Consider the following 25055-nt stretch of genomic DNA (forward strand, 5'->3'; position numbering starts at 1 on the left):
CAGTGGTGTCCACTGAGCAAACCGTCCCCCTGAGACTGAGCACCTCAGTCGCCCTATGTGGAATAAGCGCCTCACAGCATCCTCCCGAGTGCTGACTGTGACGCACCACCCCCAGCTCTTAGCTTTGCATGTGTTCTCTGACATCCAAGGTACCACTCCTTCTGCTACTATCTCTTCCAAAGCCCTCTCTCTGTCTCGTCCTACTCACGTTGTCCCTTGCGTCTTGGTTATGTTAGTCAAAAGTAGTAACAAGTTTCACGAAGCAGCAGGAGTTAGGGCTCGTCTCCCCCGGTGCTGAGCTGGGCGTGGTCCACTGGGTGAGCACTAGCCTAGCATTCCTAAGGCTCTGCGTCAACCCCAGGAAAGCAAGCTAGTAAGAAACACAGACAAACCCACAGCTTATATTCATACTTTAAATTTTTTTTTTTTTTTAGATTTGATGCATTTGGGTGTTTTGTTTGTATGTATTTCTGTGTGTCACATCTGTCCCTAACACCCAAAGGAGTTCAGAAGAGGGTTTCACATCTCCTGGCTCTAGAGTTACAGATGTTTGTGAACTGCTATGTGGTGTTCTTAACTGTTGAGCCATCTCTCCATCTCCCTAGAAGAAGTGATTTTGGTGTCTAGGCTGGGCTGTGCCTTGCAGTTGTTCTGAAATTCCATTTGACCTGTTTTGTTCCATTCTTTCACTTACTAAAGACGATTAACACACCATATTCTTATTTAACAATCCTGTAGGACTGAGTATGTGGGAAGGCAGAGGCAGAAGGGTCAGGAGGTCAAGGCCATCTCCAACTACCATAGCAAGCTCAAGGCAAGTGAGGCCACCTAAGATCCTAATCAGGAAAATAAAACATAGAAGAAGCCGATGTTTTAGGAGCAGGAGATCAGCTCTGTGTGTAGGTCACATCTAGTGTTCTGTTACAGTTTGCCTTCCTTAGAAATCCATGTTCTTGGGTTTCCATGTTGAGAAACCTGGGATTTAGTAAAGTTGTATGTGGTCTTCAGGGTCAGTCATGTTCAACCCAGGCTGAAGGAAGTTCTTTCCCTGGTTGCTTGAATTAATGGACCACAGTCCAGTTCATTCTTGCTTCCTCCTGTTCCAAATGCCAGAGCTGAACTATTTGCCTGTGTCTATTGCCTTGATATATAGGCTTGGCATATAGGATACATTTTTGGTCCCTGGCATATGGCCCAAACACTACTAATCTTGGCTCCACCAGTGTGTACAAGTTGCTCATAATCCAAATCAAGATATGAACAACAGCTGGATTCCTATTTTAAAGGAGGCATGTGACTGCAGGGAGCCGTCAGATGTCAGGCCTTTGCTTTGCATTGAGATCCGGTCTGGGTTTGCTCGTTAGGACTCCAGCCAGATAGCCAGGCAGTTGTGAGCTCACAAGACATGACCTCACTGGCTCACTCGTGTTTCCAGGAGGCTGGGAAAGACAGGCTCGCCACAGGACCTTGTCCTTGCAATGTGGGGGTGCCAGTGGCTGATATGCTTCAGCAATAAAGTCTGATTCGAGTTTCAGAACACTCCGCAGTTGTTCAAGGAGACATCCAAACAACGGCTGTTTGTTTTGCTGAAGATGTAGGAGTTTGATCAGTGAGACAATTTAAACAGATAAAATGGGATTTCCTGATACAGAGACCAGGAAAATAAGCCATTAAAGCCCACTGCTCTCCATGCCTACAGAGCCCAAGGGCCTGTTTCATTCAGCCACCCGAGCTGCTTACCTTCTTTTTATTTTTTGAGACAGGCTGCTGCTGTCTATCCCAGGCAGGCCTCTAGCTTGCTTTGAGGTGGAAAATGACCTTGAACTTGTGATCCTTCCTGTCCTCACCTCCCCAGAGTGGAGATTACAGGTGTGCATTCCTGCTCCTAGTTTAGAGGGCGCTGGGATCAAACCCAGGGTGTCACAAGCGCTAGCCAGGCAAGCACTGCCCACTGAGCTGCACCCAAGCCCAGCTTCAGCTCAATTTGCCTGACTGGGTTCCCATTTTGTAGCTTAGAAACTCTGGCCACTGGTTCTGATGAACAGAGCTGAACCTAACTTCATTCCAGTCCTACTTTGGCCTAGGACAAAGCAATCATCTATATAATTGGAAGATATTATTAATAGGTATATCAGAGCAAAGGTTTTTTTTTTTTTTTCTGGGTCACTTAGGGACAGTTCCCATCGGCTCCTGAAAAAGTTTATTCTGCTAGAGGGCTATTTGCACAGAACTTAATGAGATGTTAACAGAGTCTAATGGAAACTGAAGTCATTCACAGGCTGTCCCATTCTCTGTATTCAGACTTCACTGAACAAGTACAATAGAGACTTTGAATATCAGGAATTGAACAATGTCAGGCAATGATTTGTTTGGCAAATATTCACTAATTATAAACTCACTGGTGTTTCTAATCACCAATTTGTCCAATGAAGTTTTTCCTTTGAAGCAGTTGTTTCTTTTTTTTCAAACAGCTCTTTAAAAACAGAATCTCAGGTTTCAAATGTAAAATTAAGAAACATCCAACCATGGCAACCATCTTGCTCCATAATTAGATGCTCAGATGAAAGGATTCTCAGGGAGTCTAGTTTTCTAGTTCCTCACTGCCAGTGCCCTCTTCTTCCTCTAGCTTTCCCGGAAGAGCTTCACCAAGTTAAGGTTTCAGAATCTGAAAGAGATTCCACAGCCGGGCATGGTGGCGCACGCCTTAAATCCCAGCACTCGTGAGGCAGAGGCAGGCGGATTTCTGAGTTCGAGGCCAGCCTGGTCTATGGAGTGTGTTCCAGGACAGCCAGGGCTATACAGAGAAACCGTGTCTCAAAACAAACAAACAAAAAACCCAACCAACCAGGGCTGGAGAGATGGCTCAGTGGGTAAGAGCACTGACTGCTCTTCTGAAGGTTCTGAGTTCAAATCCCAGCAACTATATGGTGGCTCACAACCACCTGTAATAGGATCTGATGCCCTCTTCTGGTATGACTGAAGACAGCTACAGTGTACTCCTATATATAAAATAAATAAATCTTAACAAAAAAAAGGAAAAACAAAACAAAACAAAAAACAAACAAACAAACAAAACCTCAACCAACCAACCAAAGAAACAAACAAAAAGAGAGTCTACTTGTGAAACTCAGAGCTTGGGTCTTGGAGGAGTTTAGCCTCAGCTTCTGTATTCTTTTCTCTCTCGACTATTTTCCTTCTGCCTGGCAGAGAAGACAGCTGATGCTGCGGTCCAAGAATGTTGTGGATAGGTGGAGAGGAGCCTGGAGAACAGAGCTGTTAGCCCAGCCGGCTCTGCCTTGTTCCTGCCCTGTGACCTTGGCCAGACTCTGGACTGTTTGCTTCTGAGTAGAATGAAATACGTATTAAGGCACTCATCACAATGCCGGGACCCTGAGCGTCCCACAGCAGTGCTGCTGTTACCGAGGCTGGATTGTCACTTGCGTGTGCGCTGGCACTTACATTGTACCCCACGCCTGCCGTTCTGCATTGGGAGGCAGCTCAGTGCTGGAGTGGTGCCTAACGTGCAAGGTGCTGAGTTCCATCCTTAGCACAAATACATACACTCATACGCTAGTGCTTGTATACTCGCGCGCACACACACACACACACACACACACACACACACACACATAGTTTAAATGGCTGTCTCAATATCTACTTATCCCACTTTCCTAGCCAGAGTGAACATAGGTATGGACATGTATATAGAGGTCCTGTCTGTCTACTAAGGATTTGAAAAACAAAAGCAGGTTTAGGTTTACCTATACCAGGAGAGTATCAGGCTAAGCCTTGTTATTATTTTTATTTATTAAATTCTCCAGCTAATTTCCTTAATGTGACCCAGATAATGTTTAATTTGGATAAAGTTCACATCATTTTGGATGAGATGGTGTTAAATGGCTGCATTGTGGAAACTAACAGAGCCAGAATTCTTGCCCCTCTGCTGATTCTTGACAAGCTGTCGGAAAGCTGATGAAGACGATCAGGGTTTGAGTGCTGTGAAGGCCAAGGAAGAGATCATGGATGACAGCAGCCTTCTATAGTTCCTATCCCATAGTTCCTAAAGAGAAAACAATTCTTGTGTACACATTTTTCTCTTAACAGAGAGCCACAATTTTACTTGGTAACTGTAAGCTTGCTTTTCCTTCTATAGGTACTGCAGGGTTGCAGTGTGATGCAAGCATGGCAGTTGTCCATCAGCCAATAAACTTCAAATTGACTTGACCATGTGACGTTTGAGTGAAGTCCTTCTGCTCAATACCTCTTTCCGTAAAGCCCTGAGTACTCTCTCCACTGTGCTAAATATAGCCCCACTACCACTTTTCCTAAATTGTGTGTGTGTGTGTCTGTCTGTCCATGCTCGTGTGCGCAGAGACTAGAGGTCAACCTTTTTGCCTTCCACAATTGCTTCTCCTGTATTTTAAATATAGTTCTCATTTATTCTTTGAGAACTCTATACATGTGTGCAATGTATTTGATCATATCCACCTTTCACTTCCCATTTTGTTTGTTTTTGGGTTTGTTTTGTGTGTGTGTGTGTGTGTGTGTGTGTGTGTGTGTGTGTGTGTCTTTGTTTTATTTTTCTCTGTATAGCCCTGGCTGTCCTGGAACTCACTTTGTAGACCAGGCTGGCCTCAAACTCAGAAATCTATCTGCCTCTGCCTCTGCCTCCTGAATGCTGGAATTAAAGGCATGCACCACCGTTCCTGGCTTTTTTTCTTTTTCTTTTTTTTTTTTGAGACAGGGTCTTTCACTGAACCTAGAGCTCACTGATTGGCCACGGGGATCCTGTCTTCAGCTTCTCAGGGCTGGGACCACAGACATGTGCTGCTCTGCCAGACTTTAATCTAAGTTCTGAAGATCTGGACTTGGCTTCTCAGGGTTGTATATGCACTTTACCACATAAGCCTTCTCTTCCGACTTATTTTATTTTACAAGGTTATATGTAGTGCCTCCAGCTTGGAATATAGAGGGATGGTGACCTTGTGAGTTCTGGGCGTACCTGAACTGTGTGTGTAGCAAACCTCTGTCTCAGACAAACAAACAAACACCCAGAAGTTTATTCCAATACACACCTAGGAAATTCAGTTTTATTTGCCAGTTTCTGGAAGTGTTTGATACCCATTTTAAGGATATTTAGCAATTATGATGCCACCATGCAATTAACTTCATGGTCCTGTGAAATCATTGTTAACCATTACAAGAGCTCTAACAGCCGTGCTGCCACATTTTACTGTTATTGTTGCATATTTAGGCAGGGTCTCAGTGTAGCCAAGGGTTGCCCCCAAATTCTCATGTGGCTGAGGATGTCCTGGAACTCCAAATGCTCTTGCTCCCAGGCCCTGGGATTTCAGATCATCACACCTGGCTATGGCACATCCTTAAGTGTCTTCCTACTAAGCTCATCAATACCATTTGCTTTAGTTCCAAGAAACAGAACAGACAATTTCATCAGGCTGATACAAAATGAGCACTTTCCTTCCTCTTATTCTATAAGTTTTGTTTTTTAAATTAACGCACAAGGTATTTTATAAAAACTGGGAATACTTGATGAACTTTTGTGTCATCCTTGCACAGGCCCATGCTAACCTCCCTATCATTCCAATTTTATTGTAGTGCTGCTGCTGCAAGCACGAGTCATGTCTAACCCCATCTTTAGTGTTTTATAAACAAACAGTACAAAGAAGGACCCCTGCTCCCTGCCCCCTCCCAAACCTTCTGCCACTCAGAGCTCTCTTACCAAGAGCATATATGTGCACACTGGTATGAGGGGGTGGAAGCAGTACTCCGAGAGTCCTTCCACCTGTATCAGTCCTCTGAGAGGCATGCTGCTCTCGTGTAAGGATGGGGAGAGGAGACTAAAACTCTATATACTATAAAAGTTTTAATCTATAAAGACCAGAAAATTAGTCATTTCAGACTCTAAAAGCAAATGTGGATTGTTCTGAACACATTTAGAAAGGCACAGGGAAGGCTTCTGGCCCATGGGGACAATGCACACTGTATATACTAAGTCCTCAGGATTTGGTGAAAGCCCCATCTAGATCAAAGACCTTTGCATGGCTTGTGGAAGCACAGCAGCAGGGAGACACTGTCCTAGTTGGTAGGCACATAATCAGTAGCATGTGGAGGTAACTGCAGAAACTGGTGCACCGCAAGTAGCTAGGGAGTGGACAAAATTAATTTTTGGGTCACACTAAAATAGTAGATGAATTATATCTTGGCACAGATTCTAGTACCTTTAGAGAATATTAAAGTTTTTTTTTTTTTTAAATTAAGTAGATACCATAGCTGAAGAGCTTTAACTGTGCTTGGAGACGCTAGTGTGTCTGACAAGACCTGACTCAAAGTGAGCTGTGATTCAGCTGTTGGCTACGTGCTGTGCGACCACCTCACTTCTGCTAAGTGCCTGCCATAACTTTTAAACTGCTCTAAAAGTCACAACATAACCCAGTGTAGCAATTTGCTAGACTAGGACCTGGCAAACTGACTCAACAGGCAGGGGTTGAATACTTTATGGTATGTGAACCATATATAATCTCAGCTATCTTCCCTACTCAGTGTCATGCAAAAGCAACCACACGTGGTCCATAGTGAAAGAATATGACTGTTCTAATAAGACCATGGACATTCCAGGGCTGGGGGTGTCATTAGGATGTTCGTCTAGCATCCATGGGGTCCAGCGTTTGAACCTAGTAAGGCATAAAGCAGGCATGGCGGTACATGCCGTGATCCCAACACTGGGGGACCAGAGGCAGAAGAGCCACAAGTTCAACATCATCAAACATGGAGTTTGAGGCCAGCCTAAGTTAGAGATCTTGGAAAAAAAATTTTCATGTCATAAAAAATACTACCTTTTCTCATATTTTTAACAGTCTAAAAACATGGAGTCCTGAATAAATGCACTTGTCACAAAGTCTGGTGATCTACATGGTTGGAGACCAGCTCTTTTCTCTCTCTCTGAGACAGAATTTCACAGGCTGCCCTGGATCGAACTAACCGAGCTCCTCTTGCTTCTGCTTCCCCAGTGCTGGGATTGAGTGTGTGCCACCATGCCCAGCTGGAGGAAACCAACACTTACAAGTTGTACCTCCATCTGAGTGCAGAGGCGTACCACAGTCCACCAATCCCAAATCAGTGTTTAAAAACAGGATAAGCCATTTTAACATCACACTTACCTCACAGTCAACAAGAACAGGCTGCCTGTCCCGGGGGGGAATCTTATGCCACCTTCTGGCCTCCACAGGTATTGCACTCTCCGTACAATCATGCAACCACCACCACACAAACAAAATAAAAAATAATGGTTGGTATTTTTATTCTTTTTTTGCTTGTTTTTGTTTTTCGAGACAGGGTTTCTCTGTCTAGCTCTAGCTGTCCTCTTGTAAACCAGGCTGGCCTCGAACTCAGAAATCCGCCTGCCTCTGCCTCCCAACTGCTGGTATTAAAGGCGTGCGCCACCAGCTACTGTGGTAACTATTGACACGACAGTATGTCTCCACTTGAGCCCAGATATCCCACCATAGCACTCTGAATATTCCAGTATAGCTGAAGCATAAGAAAAAGACCTTAATTTAATCCCAGCACTTGGGAGGCAGGGGCAGGTGGATTTCTGAGTTTGAGGCCAGCCTGGTCTACAAAGTGAGTTCCAGGACAGCCAGGGCTACACAGAGAAACCCTGTCTCAAAAAAAAAAAACAAAAAAAACAAAAAAAAAACAAAAAAAGACCTTAAAAACAGTTTATAAATATAAGTCCTTAAAGAGGAAATTAATAAATTCCTTCAAAAAAAAATCTATGTTGGCTCACAACAATGGGATCTGATGCCCTCTTCTGGTGTGTCTAAGACAGCAACAGTATACTTACATACATTAAATAAATACATCTTTAAAAAAACCAAACCAAAGCCGGGTAGTGGTGGTGCACGCCTTTAATCCCAGCACTTGGGAGGCAGAGGCAGGCGGATTTCTGAGTTCGAGGCTAGCGTGGTCTACAGAGTGAGTTCCAGGACAGCCAGGGCTACACAGAGAAACCCTGTCTCAAAACAAAACAAAACAAAACAAAAAACCCAAACAAACCAAACCAAACCAACCAACCCACAAGAGTGACAGCTCATGATGGTGAGGATGTGGAGGAAGGGGAACAACTCCTCCATTACTGGTGGGTGTGAAAACCTCTACAGCTACTATGGAAGTCAGAATGGCAGTTCCTCAGAAAGTTGAGAATCTAATTCAAGTTCTAGCTATACCACTCCTGGGCATATTCGCAAAGGACACTTCATCCTACCACAAGGATACTTTCTCAACCATGTTCATTTTGCTTAAACATCCAGAAGCTGGAGATAACCTAGATGTTCCTCATTAGAGGAATGGATGAAGAAAATGTGGTACATCTATGCAATGGAATATTACTCAGCTGTTTAAGGGGGTGGGGGTGGGGCATCATGAGGTTTGCCAGCAAATGCATAGAACTAGAAAAGAATCTTCCAGAGTGAGATAACCAGTCCCAGAGAGAGAAATATGGGATATATTTGCTTATATGTGGGTATCAGCCATTAAATAAATGATAACTAAGCTACAATTGGTAGGCCTGGAGAAATGAGGCATGAATGAAGAGACTAGGGAGAACATGCACAGATCTCCTTGGGAAGGGAAGAGATGTTATGCTGGACTGGGGCCGTGAAACTCTTGTGAACTCATGGGGACTGAAGCAGCCCACACAGGTCTGTGCCAAGTCCTCTGCACATATAGCCTGGCTTTCAGGTTCATATTTTTGTAGGATTTTCGGGTGTGTTGAGGAGTGGGTCTCTGATGCTCATGCCTTCTCCTGGGGCTCTTTTCCTCCTGGTGGTTTGTCTCCTCCAACTTTGATGTGATAATTTTTGCTTTATCTTAATTATATTTTATTTTGTTTTCAAAAAAGAGAATTTGTGTTACCGTGAAGAGTTTAAAAAGCACGTGGTTAAGCTCGTAGGTGTGATGGCTGTGGTAAACCAGTAACACGACACAGGTTCCTACGCTGCAAACATTTTAATGATTATTGTTGAGCATACATTTCAGAAATTTACTTCAAACTGCAACAAGTTAAATAAATGTTTATAATATACAAAGAAAATACAACCAAACATAAAAGTCGCTGTGAGTGTGCCTTGCACCTAGGCCAGTGTCTGCCCCTCCCTTAATATATCTTTATTTTGAGCTGCACAAACACACTTTAGAATTTCATCTTTATAGAATGGTATTTATGAAAAAAAAAATATACTCCCACCTTAAAGAAATGACAAGGGTGTGCATGATTATGTGCGGGACAGACAGAGAGCACGGGACACTCTGGTAGTGCAGGTGTCTGTCATTAAAGAGGAAAAGAAACGGCTGGAGATGCTCACTAACACTCTATGTTTTAAGGAAGCAGTATTTTTGACCAAGTAGCTAAAAAAGCCAGCAAAATGGGGGTCAGTGATGGCAACTGTAGTGTATGAAGTATGAAACGATGACAAACTTGATACAAACACGGTTCCATTTACAGTGAGCACTGATGATCTGAGAGGCTGCCCTGTGGAACAGTTAGGTAGAGCCACCTTTTCCAGTCACGTGAGCCCTTGTAAAGCAACACAGTGTCCTGTGCTGGATACCTGCTGGCTGGGTAGTTAAAGGGTTTGTTTTGTCATTAGCAGCTAAGGAACTTATTCCACGTGTTCTCGAAGCCTTAATGGTGGAAAACAAGGCAAGTGTCATTATTGTGGAGAATCATACACTTCTCTTCACACAAACACAAGAGGCTTCACCCAGACTCTGTCTCTTCTGCATTTCAAGACTCAATTGAGATGAAAGCCTTTCTCCATTGTAGCAGCTAGCAAGCGCTCTCTCATGATCTCCTCAGAAGAATACTCAGGTAACTTAAGATAGTGGACACAGGTGTTGACCGATGGATAGCTCGCATCAGTAGCATCAACCTACAGTAAGAAAGGGAAAATACAACAGCATGAGTTTATCGTTTTTATTGCCTCTTAATCCTAATGTAATTAAGTTCCCATTGGATTCTCCACTAGCTAGTTTGTACCTTTCGTACAACTGTGAGCCTCGGATGCAGGTTAGCCAGTCCACCTGGGGGCAGAGTTGAACAGCCAGTGGTAAACTGCAGGAATGCTTTCCTTTCATCTGAGGACATGCCACATAAAACCCTCACAAACCGCAGGAAGCCAGGACTGAAAGAACAAGAACACAGCGATATTGATTTGAGCACGGACTGTAAGGAAAACAAAACCCGACTGCTTCTGCTGTTTTAAATGACTAGAAAAGACTTTAAGAGGACTGAGGACTTCTACAATTGTGCCTTACTCTGGCATCTGTTGCCCAGGGTGACTACTTCGTGAGAATCCTGAAGCTGGATAAGCAATCTGGTGCGTCTCACTCACACTTCAGTAAAAACATCTGTGCACCATGGCCTAAGGGGTTTCAATTCAGCCACTTAAGAGACAGTGATTAATCTCAGTGAGAAAAGCCGTCTGAGCACTGGCTGTAACTCAGCCATCTGGGATGTCCTCAGCCGCCTCCTCACAAGCCCTCTGCTTGCCTACCCAGGGTAAATGTGGTTACTACGTCACAGTTCTTTAGAAAAACCTGTCAGTTGTTTTGGACATGAAAAAGTCTGTACCTTAGAATTATCAATACATACCTGTCACGTGTATAGCCAAGCTTAGGTTCCGTGTAATTGATAATGTCCTCTGCTGCCCAGGATGGTGACTGATTTCCACAAAGAATCATCTGGACTTCCTCATGGCTGAAGGAACTTAATTTCTCCATTGGAAAAACTTTATTAAACCCATCTACATTACATATACAGAAAGAAAAAAAAAAGAAAGAAAGAAAGAAAGGAAAAGAAAAGAAAAGAGCAAAGCACAGACTCAGTTCCTAAGTCATGATTCCAAAAATCACAAATACAAATCTCTGTGGAGAGAGATGGGCCAGGGATCAGTCCTCAGCACCCTAACCCTCAAAACATGTGAGCACAAAGAACATTTGCTCACTATAGTCAACTGACAAACTCTCATTTATTGTAACTATCAGTCTGACCTCAAGCGATACGCTCTATCATAAAAGCAGCCAAGGTTGTGTTCATGTTTTCAAGTGACTTACAGTTTAATTCACCCTCACTGTGTTAGACAGTAAGTGGATAAATTTATATCCACTTACAAATGAACAAAAGAGGGTGAGGTCTCCATTCCTCCAGGGGAATAAGAGGAAAGAACACATCTAGTGTTCAAACATGTCCTGACTACTCACGCTGCTGGACCAGAACTTAGGGGCAAATTTGACGACAATACTTAGCAGTGTTGATTGTTGATGTTAATGTCAAAGTAGAAGGAACTCATTGTCCTTTAAAATTACCTCGAAAAGCTTCCATCTGTTTCTGAATACCCGTATGCATACAGAAGTCAAACATCAAATCCACATATTCTTCTGCATTATCCATTGTTATCATCTGCAAAGCAAAGTTTGCCAGTATTAGCGTTTTGCTGAGAGGATGTTTCGGAGCTCAGTGACTGGACTAAGAGCAAAATCTTTACCTCATCTTCCCCACTTGGCTTGAGATCCACAGCTGTAAAGCCATATATTCTTGAAGATGGGCAAAACTGGAAATTTAAACTGAAAGTTCAAAAAGATTTGATTACTATTCAGCAGCCGTCAGTGTTTATAACAAACCATAAATGCCCCGCGCTCCACCAACAGAAACCTGAACAGCAGCTTAGAGTAAATCTGGCCTCCCTCTGTTTTCTTATCTATTTATCTGACATGCTGGAGCTCAAAGGCAGGGCTTGGAGAAGCGTTAAGGGCGAAAACCTTGTGCATAGAACTATTAAGACAACTGCTTGCAAGCTTTCTGGGCTCTGCAAAGACTACATAAAAACACAGTTTGCCATGAATCACTTTTTCTTTAAGGAAAAAAAAATTATTCAACTGAAGATTTCCATAATGACTTATTACAGGAGAATGTTTACAAGGCTTTTCTCCCTGAGAAGAAACTATTGCTTCATTATTCACAGTTATACAAAGTGTATGTATGTGTGGTGTGTGTGTGTGTGTGTGTGTGTGTGTGTGTGTATATATATGGAAAAACAAAGTCCTTTAACATGTGTTTATCTAATACTTTTTTGTTTTTTGATAGCATGTCACTATGTTCCCTGGTGGCTAACCCGGAACTCACTATGCAGATCACAGGGTCACTGAGCTCACAGCAACTTCCCTGCCTCAGTGCCCAGTTCTCAGTTTAAAGGCATACACCACCACAGCTGGCAGTTATCTAACAGTTAATGATGGACACAATCTTAGAAGTGTGTCCATTAGGCAACTCTCTCTTTTTTTTAATATTTATTTATTTATTTATTATATGTAAGCACACTGTAGCTGTTTTCAGACACTCCAGAAGAGGGCATCAGATTTTTTGTTATGGATGGTTGCAAGCCACCATGTAGTTGCTGGGATTTGAACTCAGGACCTTTGGAAGAGCAGACTGCGCTCTTAACTGCTGAGCCATCTCTCCAGTCCTAGGCAACTCTTTTGTCGTACAAACATGAGCTGTACTTAAACAAATACAGATGATACATTTTTCTGCACATACAGACTCCATGACAAAGCATTACTGCTCAGCCACAAACCTGTACAGCATGTTACTTTGCTGAATACTGTAGACAAGTGTATTACAATGGTAACTGTCCCTGATTAAAAACAGGTAAACAGAGGCTCGAGAGAGCACTGTCCAGTTTTTCAGAGGTCCTGAGTTCAATTCCCAACAACCACATGGTAGCTCACAACCATCTATACAATGATCTGATGCCCTCTTCTGGCATGCAAGTGTACATACAGATAAATTACTCATATACATGAGATAAATCCTTCAACAAAAAGATTAACATAGGAAAGAGATGACGAAGAGACCAAGTGGCAGAATTTTAAATCCATGCTAATTGTATGGTAGCAACCTTGTTTATGTGGTCCATTTATGACTGAAACACTCATGTAGCATGAGTGCAGAACCAAACACTGTTTCTTACAATCACTAGGAAACATTAAAAAGAATATATGACAGTACTTGAAGGTATAACAATTATATATACAGGAAAGAAATTTATCAATAGCTGTAGCATTTATTGGCTGATAGAGCCAATAAATAAGTAAGTAAATAAATAAATGCCAATCATTTTTGACCTTTACATGATATGTAAGTTGCCCAAATATTGGCTTTGAATTTTTGTATACAACACACAATATATCATATTTGAAAAATCAGATAATCCTTCCAAAATAAAATGATTAATGTTTTCATCTTGTTTTTTTGTTGTTGTTTTTTGTTTTTTAAGCAATGTCTTATGTATCCCAAGCTGGCCTCAAACTTTCTATATAGCCAAGGATAACCTTGAATTTCTGATTCTCCTGCCTATGCCTTCCCAGCGCTGGGATTTTGTCATATGTCCCCAGGCTAGGTTCTAGGCGGTGTTGGAGACCCAACCCAGGGCCTTACAGACACTAGCAAAGTATCATACCAAAGAAGCCATACATATTCAAACAGACAATCAGCATTTGCTATAGTCTATCGCTGCCCTAGACTTCACTGACAGCCTACAGATTCATAGGGACAGAGAAACAGAAACCTTTAGCTTTCCTCATTTGTTAGGTTGAAGAATGTACACAAACTCTTACCCTAAGTCCTCGATGCTCAGTGGAGGTCCCGAGCCTGATGGATTCCTGAGCACGAGTTCCTGTAACTTTGTGTTCTTCTCATCTTCAGAAAGACTTTTATTGCCTAGAATCTGGCGCCTCTTAATAGCAAGGTCTTTAATTTCTTTTAAAAATCTGGCTCTGTGAGGATTTACTAGTTCAAAATCTTCCCAAGTTAAAATCCCATTAAACCAGGCTGGGGGTTTGGGCTTAGGGGGATCGAGGATAAATTCTGATTTTGAATCCTCTTCAAAGCTTCCCACTGAGAGGGAGTCATGGCCTTCTTCTGTAGAAGCTTCCGACTGACTTTCAGTACAGTGCAAGTCTCTGTCGCCGCGGGACTCATAGATTAGTTTGCTCATATTGCTTTTAATGTCGCCCATGCACATAAGTTTAAAGAAAGGCTTAGAGATAGGCAAGTCCACCAGTCTATTGTCCTGAATACATTTGGCCAAGAAAATCCCAAGGAAATGGAAGAGTTTTGTGATCCTTTCAAGCTCATCACTGTCCTGTGGGAATGGCGCTGTGAACAGTCCACATGACCGCTGTACATAGTATCCTGGAGGCTTCAATCCACCTCCAAGATCAACCTTCACAAAGGAAAACGACACATTAATACATAGCCAAGTAAATAAGATAGTAACCAAACCTCCCAACTGCCATACAAAAGAATCACAAACATCAAACATCTTTTCAAATTTTGTCATCTGAAGATGCATGCATGTTAATTAATTTGGAAACCAACTTTAATCCTTTAGAAATATATATATATATATATATATATATACACACTTTTTTTTTGTTTGTTTGTTTTTTTTTGTTTTTCGAAACAGGGTTTCTCTGTATAGCCCTGGCTGCCATGGAACTCACTCTGTAGTCTAGGCTGGCCTTGAACTCAGAAATTCCCCTGCCTCTGCCTCCCAAGTGCTGGGATTAAAGGCGTGCGCCACCGCGTCAAGCTCCTTTAGAAATATTTTAATGGCACTAAGGTTATTTAGTTATAAAAGTAGAGGCCAACCTGGGCAAATATTAATACCCTGTCCCCAAAAAACAATAACTAGGGCTGCCAACTGTCTAGCTGGGTAAGAGCTACTACCATTAAAGTCACCTGAGTTCAGCATCTGTGACCCACACAGTAGAACCAGAGAACACTCTTCCCACACATTGCTTTTCACATGCAGCATGGCATGAGTGGTACATACATGCACTTGTCCACACAGATGTAACAAAAAGTTTAAAAGTGAGTAAAAAAATGTTTAAAGAAATAAAAAGCTGGCTGGCAAGATGACTCGGTTGGTAAAGCACTCACCATTAAGCCTACTGGCCTGAGTTTAATCCCTGGAACCTACATACACTAGGAGAGAACCAACTGCTGAAAGCTGTCCTCTGGCCTCCCTCCCCCCATTTAACTTAAAAAGGGATCTCCGAGGTTCAGTATTGGAAGGAGGGGTGGACTGGAGAGCTGGCTCAGCAGTCAAAAGCACGAGCACACGCTCCTCTTGCTGAGAACCTGGGCTCAGTTCTCAGCACCCACATAGTGGTCACAACCATCCATATCTCCCGCTCCAAGTAATCCAATGCCCACATCTCCCCCAGCATTAGGCATGCATATAGTACATACACACACACACACACACACACACACACACACACACACACACACACCACCACCACCACACACACACACACACACACACACACACACACATACATCTGAGTACTGTACATACAGAAAATACACTCATACATATAAAATAAAGTAGATATATTTTAAAAAACAAACAAACAAGCCAGCAAGTATAGGCAAAAAACCTGGCTCATGATCTAAAAGCATAGCCTACTTTAACATTTTGTAGAAGCAGTAATAACTCAAAACACAAGATAAGAAACCAATCTCACATGACGAGATTCATCATCTGGAAAATTATCATCACAAAGCCAAGTCCCCAAGTCAGTCCTCTGAAACTCAGCCGCCACAAGAGCATAAAACTCTAAAGTGGGTCCCAAGCCAGTTCCTTCTTCTCCTAGAAATTCAACCTAAAACGACAAAAGAATGATAAAGACAGGGTCACTAAGTGTAACATTTTGAGATTTCTTGTTGGTGCTTTCATTTCAAGACAGAGTTTCTCTCTGTAGTCCTGGATGCCCTGGAACTCTCTTTAGACCAGGCTGGCCTTGAGCTCAGAGGTCTGCCTGCCTCTATCTCTAAGGTCTGTGCTGCCACACGCTTGGAGCGTCTTGGGGCTTGGGATTAAAGGCATTCGCCACCACGGCCCCGCAGGATTCTGAGTTTTCTAAAGTTTGTCATCTGACATTCTTGGGCCATCAGACACCACACTGAGTACTGTGCAAACATTAATTACTTCTCATAACAACTGTGGAGATTTTATCTCACAACTCACCAGAATAATTAAATCTGACCTTTCTTTCCATCAGAGAAAATCAAATCTCAGATAAAGTGGCTCCGCTATTTGCTTGAGGAAAGGGTGATAGACAGGTCTTTTTTCTACCTGGGTTTTTGTGACCCAAAGCCTACATTCTTCAAGTTATCGTGACTTTAAGCAATCACCTTGAAGGTTTCTGAAAACACTGATAAAAAAATGATAAGAAAAAATTCACAAAAACTTAATATAGCAAATCTCAAAACAAAAAAGTTTAAAAAATATTTAGTTAGGAAGAAATGTGATGGAAGAATAGTCTAGAAGCAAAGAAATCTAGTATATAAAGAAGAAGAAGTAAGACATCTAGAGACATCACAGCTGATGCAAAAGCTAGAGAAGCTCCACTTTATCCTAGGCATCCATCTTGGTAGTCAGCCGCCTTTGTCTCTGACTCCGGTCCCTGGAAGGTAAGGAAGTTCCCAGTAACCCTGACTCACTGACTCCCACCCAAAAGTGTACAAGAGTGACCACCTGCTTGTTACGAGGACAGAAGCTGCTTCTTTTGGTTCTGTAGCATGTTATGCAGACATCCAAAGATTGCTTTGCATTGCCTTATCACTTGGCAGAACAGAACAGCATTTGCGGGCTTGCATAGACATTCAAGGTCTTCATGTGGCCTTCTTCTTTAGAACTCCTTACCTGTGCCTGCTAGTGCTGACAGCTCAACCCAGCACCACAAGGAATAAAGTAATACTGCAAACAATCTGCTCCAAAAACACAGCTTATCTAACAGCACAGCGTAACAGAAGGCTAGAATTTAGCTGGACAGAAAGAATTCAGCCCAACTTAGGTAAGTCACAACCCAGGCTCTGCTATCAAGAGAAGAGGAGGGCAAGCATTCTGAGCCACTCTGCCAAGGAGAAAACTTCTGCAAAGGTCACAGAAACCCTCTCCTTGTTTTCCTGCCGTGGCTTTACACAGATCACCTGGTTCCCATGCATTCTTTTCCATAAAAGCAAACCCAGAACCCCTGCTTTATAGGCGGCTCCTCACCTCGAGAACTGACTTCCGATCTGCGTGTATCTGCATGACATTCTCGGCCCACTCCATCAGAGACTCTCCACGGGGAACTTTCACTCTTTCGTGCTTGAGGCGACCCACTCTAAATTCCCCAGGATCATCTCGCCGTACACTGCTCGTGGTCCGAGTTCGCTCCACAGTGGCTTCCCGCCTGTTCTGTAGCCACACTATTGCTCTGAAACACAATACCAGAGTCCTTATAGCAGCTGAGTGGACTGCTAAGCTAGCAGTAGAAGGTACATGTTGGGAGGGTTGGTTTTCAATTTTTTTTAAATGTTGTTTGGAGACAGGCTTTTCTATATCTGTCACCTAGTTCCCAGGATCATGGATACACAATGCTGTGCTGCTCAGTTAGAATCTTAAGAATGTGTTCAGTCGGTAATTTTCTGTTTGTTTTTTTGAGACGTGTCTGATGATATCCCAGAATGGCCTGGAACTATGTAGCTCATGCTGGCCTCTTAACAGTCCTCTTGCCTTAGACTCCTGAGTGCTGGGATTATAGCTGTAAGCCAATAGGTCTAAGTAGTCAATTTTTTTAAGCAACAATTTATTAAGTTCATTTTATTATAATCTTCTTAAACGAATGCAGAAAGAACTGGTGATATAGTTCCTTTCATATCAATTAAATAAAATTATAGGTCTATGGTTCAAGCACTATATAATACATAAAGACAGTGTTAGAGAAGCCAAAAAGTGGTTATGCTATCTTTATTACTCTGAACAACCAACCACCATTAAGGTAGTTATTTTTAGGATTTTTGTGTGTGTGTGTGTGTGTGTGTGTGTGTGTGTGTGTGTGTGTGTGTGAATATGCATGTGGAGATTAGAGGGCAATTCTCAGAAGTTAGTTCTCTGGTTCTACCACATGGGTTCCAGGGATTGTACTCAAGTTCTCAGGTTTGGTGGCAAGCATCTTACCTACTAAGATACCACTTTCTTTTCATTTCCTTTTATTAACTGCGTGTGTGACAGTCAGAGAAGATGTATGTAAGCGTGAGTGCAGGAGAGAACACATGCACACACATGCAGTGGGTAGCAGACAACTAAGGGCTTAAGAATCAGTCTCCTTACCTACTTCCTACAAATCATAAGCAATGCCATTTATCACAACAGGCCCAGAGACTAATATTTATAAATGTTTTTTGAATGTTATTAAACGGCAGAAAACTGTAACTCAGTAAGACTAGAGATACAATCACAAAGTAGGTATAAAATTATGATTTTATACCTACTTTGCCAGAATAGGTGAGATATAAAATCATTCCACAATATATCTAACATCTACCATACACACTGTTTCAAGAACTTCAACTACAATAGCTAACAAAAGGGTATAGAAGCCCTGCCCTTGTGGAACTGTGGTCTAGAGGAGGAAGACAGAACAAAATTAATAAACACGCCATACAGGGACGCAGGGAGAAAGCAGTCATCAGACCCAGACAGTATCTGCAAAAAGAGGGGCCACTGCGCAATGACTGAGCACCTGTCCAGCTGGCATTCCTAGGCCTGGGCTAGACTCTGCGCTAAATAAAAAAAAAAAAGGCTATTTGCCAACATTCAGTCTTATGTGGCTGTGAATTCTGACAATAATCTAGGTAAGTTACAAAGAAACTGGAGTGTTAAGAAATAAAAACTGATGCTACAACCCCACGCTGTATAGACTGATGCAATCCATGCTGTACCAACAGAGCATATATATGTATTCAACTGAACATGGAAAACTTTTAGGTATTGACAATGCGTCACCAAAACTAAAGACAATGCAGTCCCTCCATCAATCTTAGCAGTATACTTGCATATTTTGAGCCTCTATAATGAAAACCATCTTTATTCTATCAGCATAAGTTCCATATCTTACCTGGACGCACCAAATGCAGTACAGGTGAAATAAAGCTGCCTCGTCTCGAATGGGATCAGGAAAGGACACTTGCTGGTTAACTGTTCACACCAGTCTGGCAGAGCCCCACTGGCCAGTGCCAACGGTTCCTGCAAATTAACACGAAACACATTAGCGCTAAGAGGCATTAGATGCAATTTATAGTGAACACAAAGACTATGTGAGCTCTACTGCTAAAGAATGAAAGAAGAGCTAATCAGAGGCACAAGGGGACAAGGCACACCAAGGACGGTACACCAAAGGTCTGCATGCAACTACATTACCTCAATCTGCTGCAAAATTTTTGTGGTGATTTTTTTACTTGTAAATTCATCAGGTGGAAAAGTAAACTGAGGCTGCTCATCGCCATCTGTAAAATTAATTAACATAATTAATAAAATTAAAAATGACTTCTTTCCTATCAGAGATAGAAATAAAAGACGGTTTCTTACAGACCTTCTTGGGATATCCTTGAATAAGGATCACTTGCAACTATATACAGAATCCGCAGAAGCTGAAGGACGTCCTCTACTCCACAGGGGCTCTGCCCGTTGCCTGCTTTAGCCTGAGGCTGCTCTTTTGTCAAATTAAGAATATCACTACTTTGAAGACTAGAAATAGCCCCCTGGTTTAATCCAGACTTTGTTCCATGCTCACAAAAATCCTGAACAAACAAATAACAAAATTAGCAATTAATCTCTTTTCAAGAAAAACGCTTATTATTCTTAATATTAATATGACTGTTGAATTTTTTTCTTTGTTTGAAATAAACATTATCACCTAAGACAAAACTTTATTCAAAGCCATTCACACTGCCAAAGATAATGAAACCAAGACAAGCTTTGGTTTGCTCAGATCCAAGGCCACAGGCAGCATTTGTAATTTTAACAGACACATAAACCATGCTCATTCAAACTCTAAAGAAAAGTAGCCATACTGCCATTCCTTTATGCTCTCTCTCTCTCTCTCTCTCTCTCTCTCTCTCTCTCTCTCTCTCTCTCTCTTTCTTTCTTTCTTTCTTGTGCTAGGAATCTAACCCAAGGCCTCATGCATGCTGGGTAAGCACTCTTATCACTGAACTGTGCCCTAGACCCTCAGTTTTCAAACTAAAACAAAGCTCAAAGCCATTCCACTCAAACCAATGTTTTAATGCAATATATACCTTATATGCAGCTATAAGCTGAGAACAATTTCTGTTTTTCCTAATACTTTTATTAGTGCCAGTTAATTTCCAGTGGCGCAGGAAAGCGGCATCTGCATTCTTCTGCAGGTAGGTTATCAAGTCATTCTTTGGTAATTCGTCAGTGCCAAGGTACTGTTCCACATGCTCTATAGACCAGCAACCCTACAACAGGAAAAACCAAACATTGGCCTTCCCAGTGATACGGTCTATGACGCTTCGCATGCATTGCAAGACGAGCTTTGAGATCATGCACTTAATCTAACTTCAGTAACTCAGGGTTAGCTCCCTTCCTCTTCAACTGTTTCTCTCCGTGTTGGTTGGAGTAAGATGGCCCCCAAAGGTTCATATATCTGAATCCTTAGTCACTGGGGAGTAGAACTCTGTGGTCGGATTAGAAGGATTAGGAGGTATGGCCTTGTTGGAAGAAGTGTGTCACTAGGGGTGAGCTATGAGCCTATGCCAGGACCTATTTTCATTCCCATTTTCTCTCCTCTCTGTCTCTCTCTGCCCTCCCTCCCTCCCTCTACCCACCCACTCCAGTCTCTCAGCTCAAAAAGTTTCCTCAAGGAAAATAACATTAGTAAGTGGAGTCGAGACTGCCCTTGTGATGTTTTCACTAAGAATGTGGTTGCCTTTTGCTCTTCTCCTGAAAATCTGCCTGAGGCAAAATTAGTTTTAGATTAATGCCTTGCCAGAGGAGATTTCAAGACAATCTAGCATTGACTCTGTCCTATAAATATTAGTAATCACTCTTATGCATATCTAGAATGAAAAGAAATAAGCTAGCCAAAGAGAAATACAAAATGTCCCATTTGAGAATAGGAGCACCAGAAAGTGTCATAGGACTAAATCCAGTGCTTAAGGAAATAAAACATTTAAAGAAAAGCCTGATGCTAAGTGGAATAAAGGAAGTGGTGACCACAGGGCAAAACCCTACCCTGCTAAGTTCCCAACCCGTGAAAAGGAACCAAAAGCTTAAGTATTGAAGGGAATAATTGCGGGAAGCTGATGGAAATGTAATTGGACCAGGGGGCCAAATTCCTGCCGATCAAGGATCAGACCTTGGAAACTTCGGGTATATGGATTTAGAATCAAGGATACAAGAAAGGGGTTGCGGCTCTCCCGCGAGGCCAGGTGTGTGTCGTAAGCATGCCTCATGGAGGCCCAGGGAGGACACTGAATGAAGCTGTGATGATAAAGCCTGGATTGCCTTGGAGACCTCAAGATCTTGGAGATGCCAGAGTTGTGGGACATCTGCCAAGGAGAGCTGCAGACTGTGGAACCAGCCCAACGAAAAGAAGTATGTTGCAGTCAACAAAGCTGAAAGGAGTTAGAGATCTGAAGCCCATTTTGACATCAGACACAGGAATACAGAACCTGAAGCCTGTCCGCGGGCTTTCAGCTTTGTTGCAGAATGTCCTAACTCTGCTCCCTCCCTCCTTCTGAAATGGTAATACATATCCTGTTCCATATATGTTAGATGCGGTCTGCAGCTTGGCTTTACGAAGGGTTACAGTTAAAAGATTGCCACAAGTCTCAGAGACTTTGAACTTTGGACTTTTAAACAGTGTGGAAACTTTTAATAGACCATGGGAACTTCTGAAGTTGGACTGAATGCAGTTTTGCATTATATTAAACAAAGCTACAGGGCTGGGAAGTGGAATGTGTTAGTTTGACTGAGATGGCTCTCAGAGGCTCATATAGTTGAATACTTAGTCACCCAGCAGGGAATGAAATCCTTTCCCAGGATTAGGAGAACTAGGAGGTGTGGTCTTATTAGAGGAAGTGTGTCTCTGGGAGTAGCTTTGAAGTTTCAAAGGCCCATGCCAGGCCCAGTCTCTCCCCTCTCCCTGTTGCCTACAGAATAGGATGGATGTAGCCCTCAGCAGCTTCTCCAGCACCACTTGGACTCAATGTCATCCTCCTAGCCATAATGAAAATGGACTAAATGTCTGAAAGTGTAAGTGAGCCCCCTCTTAAAGGCTTTCTTTGTAAGAGGTGCCTTGGTCATGGTTGTTTCACAGCAATACCACAGAGGCTAAGATATCCTTTTACTTTTTTCACTAAGTAACTAAAAATAGACCCACTTTCTAAAAATAACTTACCATTTTCCCATTTTCCTTTTCTTTATCAGAATCCTTCATTTCTCTATACATGATTCTAAACATGAAGACATTATTCAATTAATTCATGAATCAAATGATTTAGTTATTTCCAATAAAGCTGTAATCTATTAAAAATAAATGTTAATAAGGTGATTCATTAGATATATACTAACATTAAACATTAAACTCAAGGAATTGCTAGCGAGTATTCTTCCACTGAGATATCTCCAATCCTTGCTCTTTGTAACAACCATTGCTGTGTAGTCTTGTAGCCTAGGCCAGACTCAAAATTGATTCTCGTGACTACTGATTCTGCCTCCATCTCCCAAATGCTGGGATTATAGCCATATGACACTTTGTCTGGCTCAAATAGAAAATTTAAGACAAAATATCTAAAGAAAGCATACATCACCAGATGTGCTGCCACAGGCCCAGTACTCAAGAGTAGGAGAGCCGGGCAAAAGGACTGTTAAGTTCAAAGTCACCCTTTGCTACACAGGAAGTTTACGGCCAACTTGGGCTACATGAAACTCCACCTTAACCACACACACAAATCGCCACTGTCTGTGTGTGCATGTGAATGCACAGTAAATGCACATACAGCACAGAAGCCCGTGGGACTCAGGGCTGAAAGTCGACTCTCCTTCCAGCAAGTAGGCTTCGGGAGCCGGCCTGTTGGGGAACAGGTAATCCCAAGTATCTCCAGCCTGTCATACCGGTTTACATTCTGCCACAGGGGTAGGGGTGGGGCTGTCAGTTACAGAAAACAACTTCCCCTGATGCTTAGGTCCTACACTTTACAGAAAATCCACGATTACTCTGCTACAATGCAAACAGGAGTTTCTTACTTGAAACTGCTTCATCTTGGTCTCTGAGTACACATAGGCATGTGAGAACAGCTGAGGTTTATAGTAGTCGTAGTAATTCTGCTGTTTCTCATAGAAGAAGTAGTAGTCTTTCTTTTATTTCTCTCTCTCTCTTTTTTTTTTTTGATTAAATCTCTTCCCTACACTTTTATTCTTTAAAGAAGGCCCCCAGCTGTGTGTGCATATGTATCAGAGGAGATAACTTGGAGTTCTCCCATCAAGCACTCTTCAGCCAATGTCCATTCTCAACATCCCTAAATCTAGAGGGCTAAAGGTATGAATGTTTTCTATAATAAGTGTTTTGGCTTCCTTTATTGTTACATAAATGAAATGGGGTAAAACATTTTTCCTATGACTAGAAAGGCTAGGATAGGGCTGGTAAAATGGCTCAGTGGTAAGAACACTGACTGCTTTTCCGAAGGTCCTGAGTTCAAGTCCCAGCAACCACATGGTGGCTCACAACCACCCATAATGAGATCCGAGGCCCTCTTCTGGTGCATCTGAAGACAGCTACAGTGTACTTATGTATAATAATAAATAAATCTAAAAAAAAAAAAAAGAAAGGCTAGGGTAACAATAACAAGAAGGCTTATTTTCTAAGACAGTGAAATAAATTTTCAGTTTCTGAGAAGGTGATAAAGTCATTGCATTTCTATCTCAAAAAACTACTATTATCAGATATCATCCAGGATTATGACTATTAAAAGAACATCATAAACCAAATTAATGTTAAATTAAATATCAATGTTTGTTTAAAATACTAATTACTTACTCATAATAATAAAGCACTTAACTATTCCCGAGAAAAAGCAGCTGAAAAGACTACATGTGTTAATTCATTAATTCCTCACAATAATGCTTCATTTTATACATTTTTGGTACTAAGAAGCAAAAATGTCCAATCTTTGGGGGTATAGCTTGGGTAGAGATTTAACTGAAAGCACGTTAAATCTGTCATGTCATTGACAATAATTTGCAGAATGAATAAAGAGGTAGTTTAACTCACATATTCTGCTAAAAGAACAAATAAAGTATACTTAGTGTTTCTGTCACATGCAATTATAAAAATCCAATTGACATTCTTTTCAAGCCTGAGCCCAGATTAGTATGGACTATTTCTAAAGGTTCTCCAGTTCTAAAGTTCAGCCACCCTGCATCTGGAGTTAGAAACAACCTCACTGGGTCTTGCAAAGAAACAAACAAAAGCGTATTTTAAGTTCCTGTAATCCAAAATACAAAGACTCACTGTTCCTAGGCTCATAGATAATAACAATGTTTACTTAAATATCAAGTTAAAATCTCTTACGTGTAAGTGGGCTCCCAAATACGCCTAAGTTTATCTGACTTCACATTGCCATTACAAGACAGTTGAAGCAGTTTTTGTACATAGTAAAAGATGGTGGATCTGAAATTGGTAAGTGGCAGTTCAACTTCCCGCGTTGTTCCAAGCCCCGTCACTTTCAGTGTGAGAGCCAAGCGAGGTGACGGAGTACATTCAACTTCCTCCAAGAGCTCTGAGTGAGGTGTTCCTAAAGATATCAAAGATGTAAAAACAATCAGAGCACAAAGAGCACAGACAAGGCCATACACTCACTAATCATGTCCACTTTAGACTCCCCTGGCTTCAAGACTTGACTTACTACATCTGGTGTGAAGGAACAGGTCACAGAGTTCAGGATGGCCTGGATTATACAGCATGTTCCAGGCTGGACTTTGAACTCATGACAATCTTTTTTTCCCTGAGCCTCTCAAGTACTGGAAAAACATGATCACTGACTGTTTTACTTAAAAATAAAAATAAACGATTAAAAATTTTTTCAATGTATGAAACAAAGTGTCTTGCTTGCATGA

At 41.9% G+C, this 25055-nt stretch overlaps 2 protein-coding genes and 1 pseudogene across 10 annotated transcripts in view; 1 reads left to right on the plus strand and 2 right to left on the minus strand.

Annotated features, from left to right (window-relative positions):
• Positions 1–4225, plus strand: part of Ap4s1 (adaptor-related protein complex AP-4, sigma 1) — a 58453-nt gene extending 54228 nt beyond the window's left edge. For 3 of the 5 annotated variants that reach the window (XM_006515433.4, NM_001329698.1, XM_006515434.3), the window contains one exon: positions 3208–4225. In XM_006515433.4, coding sequence (XP_006515496.1) covers positions 3208–3345 — 138 coding nt within the window. In that variant the 3' untranslated portion in view covers positions 3346–4225. The remainder of the gene's footprint in view (positions 1–3207) is intronic. The other 2 variants (NM_001329699.1, NM_021710.4) reach the window with 2 other exon arrangements.
• A 1307-nt stretch (positions 4226–5532) lies between these two features.
• Gm22663 lies at positions 5533–5633 on the minus strand (annotated as a pseudogene).
• A 3379-nt stretch (positions 5634–9012) lies between these two features.
• The window catches only part of Hectd1 (HECT domain E3 ubiquitin protein ligase 1), an 86037-nt gene continuing 69994 nt past the window's right edge, over positions 9013–25055 (minus strand). For 4 of the 5 annotated variants that reach the window (XM_011244049.3, XM_017315008.2, XM_011244051.3 and 1 more), the window contains exons 30-43: positions 24511–24733; positions 22339–22393; positions 20213–20395; positions 19507–19714; positions 19335–19420; positions 19033–19160; positions 17148–17349; positions 15613–15750; positions 13696–14303; positions 11565–11643; positions 11386–11479; positions 10673–10823; positions 10058–10202; positions 9013–9950 (exon numbers count right to left, since the gene is read on the minus strand). In XM_011244049.3, coding sequence (XP_011242351.1) covers positions 9813–9950; positions 10058–10202; positions 10673–10823; positions 11386–11479; positions 11565–11643; positions 13696–14303; positions 15613–15750; positions 17148–17349; positions 19033–19160; positions 19335–19420; positions 19507–19714; positions 20213–20395; positions 22339–22393; positions 24511–24733 — 2438 coding nt within the window. In that variant the 3' untranslated portion in view covers positions 9013–9812. The remainder of the gene's footprint in view (positions 9951–10057; positions 10203–10672; positions 10824–11385; positions 11480–11564; positions 11644–13695; positions 14304–15612; positions 15751–17147; positions 17350–19032; positions 19161–19334; positions 19421–19506; positions 19715–20212; positions 20396–22338; positions 22394–24510; positions 24734–25055) is intronic. The other variant, NM_144788.2, reaches the window with a different exon arrangement.

The sequence above is a fragment of the Mus musculus genome, chromosome 12, assembly GCF_000001635.26.
Source record: "Mus musculus strain C57BL/6J chromosome 12, GRCm38.p6 C57BL/6J".
Classification (NCBI taxonomy): domain Eukaryota; kingdom Metazoa; phylum Chordata; class Mammalia; order Rodentia; family Muridae; genus Mus; species Mus musculus.